The following is a 6,556-nucleotide window of genomic DNA, read 5'->3' as shown; positions in this document are numbered from 1 at the left end:
TACTTGAGGCTTCAGTGAGCAGACCTCCAGGCCTGCTCTCTCTCAGGATAAGAGAGACTGGCCCTGTACACCTCTATAGACATATGCTGTTTATTGCTTTTCTTTTGTGAGGCGACCTGCTTTCTTTTTCTGTATTTGGGATGAGAAATAGTGATTAATGCCAATGATCACTTTAAAATTATATTTGATAGTCAAAGAACTACAGGCAACCAAAGATGAGAGTGGGGAAAATAGTCCTCCCCAATGATGAGTCCACTAAACATTGATTATCCAATATTAAGTGGTAAGTCCTAAAATCATGTAACTACAAGTAACACTATATGGACTGAGCAGCTTGTATTTATATATTTAGGCATCTATAACTTTAACACCTAAAGAAAAAAAGGGTATTGCTTCAAAAGGGAGCCAAAGGGGGGTGTATATGGGAGGAGGGGGGGAGAAATGGGGAAAATGATGTAAATATATTTTAATTAAAAATGAAAGAAATCTTTTTTTTCTTACCTCACTCCACAAAGATTTCCTTCTAGAAATATTTTCTTCTAGAAGTGATTTTTCTAGGAGTGTTATAGTTTTAGTTCTTAAATTTAGGTCTGCAGTCTATTTCAAGTTAGTTTTTATGTATGATGTGAGGAATAAATGAGGTTAATTTATTTTATACACATCTTGGTTTGCTCCAGTACAATTTAGACACTATCTTTTTCCTCTTTGGATTACTTTGGGCTGAGAAAGGAATTGGCTTATTATAGGAATACAGAGGAAGTCGGTGTGGCCTGAATACCGTAAGGAAGGACTAGAGTGCTGAGTGCTGGTGCTGGAGAAGAAGACAGGGGCCAGATCATAAACGCATTAGGAACCTGGATACGAAAATTGTATTTTATTCTAAGAAAATGAAATTGCTTCAAGGGTTTTAAGCAAGACATTGCATGGTCTAATTACCTCTTTTAAATATATATTTTTTCTTTTTTTATTATTTTGTTTTTTTGAGATAGAGTTTCTCTGCACAGCCCTTGACTGTACTGCTCTGTAGACCAGGCTGGACTTGAGCTCACAGAGATCCACCTGCCTCTGCCTCCCGAGTGCTGGGATTAAAGGCATGCGCCACTGCCACTGTCCAGCCTAAAGATGTGTTTAATGTGTTTCACAAATCTGATAAACTCACTCCAATACTTACCCATGAAATAGTTAAAAAATTATTTATTTGTTAGTATTGCATGTCTTCACATGCATGATGTACATGTAGGCACATGTGTCATAATGTATATGCAGAGGTCAGAGGACAACGTTGTAGAATCATTTCTCTTCCTCCATCTTTTCAGGTTTCAGGGATTGAATTGGGTCACCAGGCTTCCTCGGCAAGTGCCTTCACCTGCTGAGCCACTAAATCAGCCCCAATTATTACCATGATATACAGCTTTTGGATATCAAAAGTGGGCCTTACTCCTTTAATGGAGTCATTACAAAGTAATCACACATAAACTGTCTTGATGTTTTGATACAAAGGCTACAGAACATCTCATTCTTTTCTCCTCTAGTCAAACCAACACAAATATTTTTGGGAAGAACATTGTCCAAGCTTCACTATACAGTACTTCTTCAAGCTACTCTAGAACGGTGGTTCTCAACCTAGGGATCACGACCCCTCTAGGGGTCAAATGACCCTTCACGGGTGTCACGTATCAGATACTTACATTACAACTCAAACAGTGGCAAACTAGAGTTACGAAGTAGCAATGAAAAGAATTTTAGGGTTGGGGGATCACCACAATGATATTAAGGGGTCATAGCATTAGGAAGGCTGCTCTAGAAGGTCATTATTCTCAAGAAGTAAAAGGCATCATGACTTGGAAATGACCTTGATAGGCCTGACTTGCTTCACAACATGGCTCAAGATTCCTTTCTCTAACTGTTCAACTACATGTGGTGTTTTGCTTACATGAAGATGAGGAGATGAGAACATCAATCGAGTATCATCAGGACTTGATTTTTGTTTTTTGGTTTTTCAAGACAGGATTTCTCTGTGTAGCTTTGTGCCTTTCCTGGATCTCGCTCTGTAGACCAGGCTGGCTTTGAACTCACAGAGATCCACCCGTCTCTGCCTCCCAAGTGCTGGGATTAAAGGCGTGCACCACCACTAACTGGTAGGACTTGAATTTTTGAGTTGCTTTCCTAACATAAAAGACACAAGTAGGAAAGCTATTACGTGTACTTGGGGACAAAATTTGAGAGGTAGCATTGCACTGGGGGCGTTCACTTCATTGTAGAAGGACGTGCCAAGCTGTTACTTGTGGTTCTTTTTCTTCTGAACCGTGAACCCCGTCTAAGATTACTGGAGACATTTTGCAGTGAGCGCCATTGCATCTGTTTAAGGTTTAAATGGTAAAATGAGCTGCTGTTGAAATTTCATGCAGAATTAAAAAGCATATGTAAAAAGCAGATATATGTTTGACACACTTTTAGGTTAGATTTACCCCAAAGAAAATATAATAAATATAATATGCATGCTATTTACCAGAAGAGATACTACTTCTTGAATTTCACCTAAATACACAATTGAGTGATAATTAAACTCTTAATAATTGAAGAAAACAGATGCATATTCTTTGTTAACTATTTCAGCGATCCACATCATGTGTTAATCAATAGGGTCGTAGGAGAATAAATTGAAAAATGCCTGAGACTGAGTAGCCATGGAAATTTACAAATTGAGATTTATGTCTTAAGAAACAGTGAGCCATTTAAAGATGGAGGAAGACGTTTCCAGGTAAGGGAAATGCAAAGATGTCAAAGTAGGAGGAAGATTGGCTTATTAGAGGATCAAGGAGAAGGCCAGCAAGAGTGGAGTGGCAGAATTTCTGGCAGGGGGTGAGGTGCAGATAATGCAACAGTTTGTAAAGTGTGTGTGGGGGAAATGCAGAGTCCTACTAAGAAGCCGTTAGTGTATTTTAGGACACAGCATTGTGGCTGGCAGTGAACTGTGGCTAGAGGAAGACAAGAGAAGGGGGTGGCAATAAAGACTGTAGGCAGACTGTAGGCAGGCTGGGGCAGTCGACCAGTATTGTGGTATGGTGATGGGTGGGGGGAGAATGGGTACATTCAGGAGCAGTTGAGGGGAGGAGGGTGTGATGAAAGAAGCCAGGTCACCGAGTTGATGGGATTGCTTCTAGGTCTAAGTGGGAAAGCATCGTTTCTACATGCTGTTGTTTGCACTCAGGGTGTAAGGACCTTAACTTCCCAAAAGCACTACTGTGTGTCTTCAGAAGCCAGAGGACCTGGCTCACCGTGGGCTTCTGATCTCTTGGAATCTTTCCAGAATCAGGAAGCTGCATTTTTCCCCCCACACCTTTATTTTCTGGAATTCTTGGGTACCAGAGAGAGTAGGGGGGGGGGAGTTCTCTGGAAGGTTAAATTTGCCCCGAGTTAAAGCTGAGGCGAGGCACAGGCAGTCCTCGGGTGGTTTCACAGTTCTAAGCAAGGAACCTGGAGGTTCCGTGTTTATTGTGGAGAGGACAAGGAACTTGGCACACAAGAGCTGTCCTTCGGTACTTTCAGGGACTATGATGTACAGTCTTTCAATTTCAGTTTTACAAAACAAAGGTAGAGGTTCAGAGAGCTTCTGTAAGAATGTTATCATTTTAGTTTTAATCATGTATATATGTGTAGGCACCTGCAGAGGTGGGTACTGGGAACTGAACTCAGGCCTTGAAACGGCAGTACGTGTGTAACCACTGAGCCATCTATCAGGCTCCTCAGCGAGATTTACTTCGTTCTAAGGCACAGAGTTTGGAAGTGTTGGACCCGAGTCGGATTCTTTGACGCCCGCTCGGTTCCTGAGCTGGGTTACTCTCCTTTCCAGGTTATCAGCATCACCCCGTTTCCAGAGCCCCTGGTGCGGGAGGACACAATCTCCCTTTGTCTAGTATACTGACGTCTCCGTCACCCCCTAGCTTGCCTAGAATTGTGCTCAGCAAGCAAGCCTGCTGGAGGCAACACATCCTTCTGCCACACCCGGGGCTTGGGGATGAGAGAGGCAAGCAAGGCAGAGCCAGCGAGCAAGCGAGCGGGACTGTGGTGCATCCCCCACCGCGACGCTAAGGGAAGCAACTCTTGTGCCTGTTCATTGCCCCGAAGGCATTTTCCATTTCATGGGCCCTCGCTCTCCCTACCCCTCACCCTTTGCCCCTCAGTTTCGGCTCCGGCCCCTCAGGGAGCGTCCCTGGCCTCAGGGCTGACAGCATTTGGGGGCACGGGGTCTTGTTCTCTGCGCTCTAGCCCATCTGTGCGCAGAGCCTCGTTCCCGGGCTCCTGGAGCCCGGCGGGCATTGACGTCAAACGGCAGCGGAGCGCTGCCTACAGACGGCTGACCCGGGCCCTCCTCCACACCCCCGTCCTTCCTCGCCCCCTCCCTCTTCCCGGCACCCGGTTCAGCCGGCTATAAGAAGCGGGAGAGCGCGGTGCCCGAGCAGCAACCAGGTCCAGCACCATGGAGAGCTCCCGCCTGCGGCTGCTGCCCCTCCTGGGCGCCGCCCTGCTGTTACTGCTACCTTTGCTGGGTGCCCGTGCCCAGGAGGATGCCGAGCTGCAGCCCCGAGCCCTGGACATCTACTCTGCCGTGGAGGATGCGTCCCACGAGAAGGAGCTGGTCAGTATTCCCCTCTCTTCGGGTCCCCCCTGGGCTGCTGCGGGGCTCTTGCTTTGAACGCGTCCCTCCTCCACCCTAGTCCCACCAAGAGGGCAAAGCACCTGGAGCCCGATTTAAAAAAAAAAAAAAAAAAAAAGCCCTGGGACTCTCTAACAGACAAAGATGTTTGAGTCCACGGGCTGCGGGTTGCATGTCGAATCCCTGGTTGTAGCTGCCCTGGGCACTGTGCACCTTGGAGGCTCTGGGAGGTGAGGTCTGGACTAGGGACTTCGCCCGCCGGGCTTCCTCTCCATCCTCATCTATCCCCATCACTTGTCCATCCTCTGAGTCCCGCCGCTCTGCGGTTGTGTGTCTTGGGCTGAAAGTGAGCACCCGCGCTGGGCTCCCAGCCAAGGCGGCAACTTCGGGCTCCCGGCGCTGTGTTGCAGATTGAAGCGCTGCAGGAAGTCCTGAAGAAGCTCAAGAGTAAACGCATTCCGATCTACGAGAAGAAGTACGGGCAAGTCCCCATGGTAAGGCTCTGGGTCAACCCTCCTCTTACTTTTCCAAGGGAAAAGACTGCTTTGAATCCTACACATGGTCTTGACTCTAGCAGGTGGCGGAGCAGCTCAGGTGATGCATTCTTCTGGGGCGTCCACTTTGCTTCTGCTCTGACCTTTGCTCCCTGGTTTCTAAGAGTAAGGGAAAACAGGCTTTTAGAGCCAGAAAAGAGTCCTGTGATCTGAGTGGGAGCATTTCCTGAAACGTCTTAGTTGGACGAACCCTTGAATCTACTCAGTTTGTTCCTGAATTCCTCCTAGAGCATGACGTGATTTTTCTTTATCATTTTGTTGTTGTTTTGTTTCTTAAATTCCGTGATAAAAAGTTTTCCGGATGGTCACCTTTTTTGGAACAGCCCTAGGTAAAGTCTCTCTCTCTCTCTCTCTCTCTCTCTCTCTCTCTCTCTCTCTCTCTCTCTCTCTCTCTCTCTCTCACACACACACACACACACACACACACACACACACACACACACACACAGGCCTTAACGTTTTCCTTCTTTGGGTGAGGAATTGGGAAAGTAGAAAACAAAGGTTATGGGAAAGTATATTGTATATATCTTAGATGCAAGGGTCTGGGTGATTCTGTTCTCTTTAAATAAAAAGAAAAGGAAGCTGAAAATGCGGTCCCTTAAATTTCTTCCTTTGAATATCCCCTGTCTGAAATTGTAAGCCCTGGGCTTCGGGCTCCCTGGGCTTCGGATCTGACTGTACTTAGACCGGAGGTGGTGGTAGTTGTCTAGTCCTATTCTGCTCCAGAGACCGCTCCTTTGGGGCCCCTAACCTCGGGTTGTGTTGTTGACAGTGTGATGCCGGAGAGCAGTGCGCAGTGCGGAAGGGCGCCCGGATCGGGAAGCTGTGTGACTGTCCCCGAGGAACTTCCTGCAATTCCTTCCTCTTGAAGTGCTTATGAAGGGGCAACAGCCTCCACCCTAAGTTCCCATATTCCCTCTTCTCCCCAAAGGAGCACTCCTTTATGCCTGGAGCCTGGCTTTAGCAACAATAAAGTTTGCATTCCCCTCCGAGGGTGAGTGGGCTCGTTTCCCCCGCTGTTTCAAAATAAAAGAACACATTTGACGTTCCTGTGTGAAGGATAATGCCTTGCATGGTGTTGGTGTGTGTGCGCAAAGTATTCTTTTCTCGTTTTATTCATCTGACACATTCTTGCGAACCTTTCTGGGAAGAAGAGGAACTTTGCTTTAAAACTGTATTTTTGTATGTGGCGTGTCAGAATGAAAATTAGATCTAGTTAATTTTGGTAGATGACATCACAACCTGGAAAATAAATTACCCTAAGCAACGCAAATTGACGCATGTACAAATTATACATAATAAAGCCTTTTTAATAATTGCTCACAGTGCATGGCTGTTTCTACAT

The 6,556-nt window shown here is 46.2% G+C and overlaps 1 protein-coding gene across 2 annotated transcripts; it reads left to right on the top strand.

The window, feature by feature from the left end:
* Nucleotides 1-1,278: 1,278 nt before the first annotated feature.
* Nucleotides 1,279-6,275, top strand: Cartpt (CART prepropeptide). Of its 2 annotated transcripts, none has more exons than XM_006994414.4 (3): nucleotides 1,279-4,639; nucleotides 5,068-5,151; nucleotides 5,984-6,275. In XM_006994414.4, exons 1-3 carry the CDS (start codon nucleotides 4,481-4,483, stop codon nucleotides 6,089-6,091), a joined length of 351 nt encoding a protein of 116 aa, XP_006994476.1. In that variant the 5' UTR covers nucleotides 1,279-4,480; the 3' UTR covers nucleotides 6,092-6,275. The 2 variants fall into 2 exon arrangements, with proteins under 2 accessions (XP_006994476.1, XP_006994475.1); XM_006994413.4 differs by having other exon boundaries at nucleotides 4,000-4,639; nucleotides 5,029-5,151.
* Nucleotides 6,276-6,556: the final 281 nt, after the last annotated feature.

Source organism: Peromyscus maniculatus, chromosome 15 (assembly GCF_049852395.1).
Source record: "Peromyscus maniculatus bairdii isolate BWxNUB_F1_BW_parent chromosome 15, HU_Pman_BW_mat_3.1, whole genome shotgun sequence".
Classification (NCBI taxonomy): Eukaryota; Metazoa; Chordata; class Mammalia; order Rodentia; family Cricetidae; genus Peromyscus; species Peromyscus maniculatus.
The sequence above is the reverse complement of the archived record's forward strand: the minus strand, read 5'-3'. Positions and strand labels throughout refer to the sequence as shown.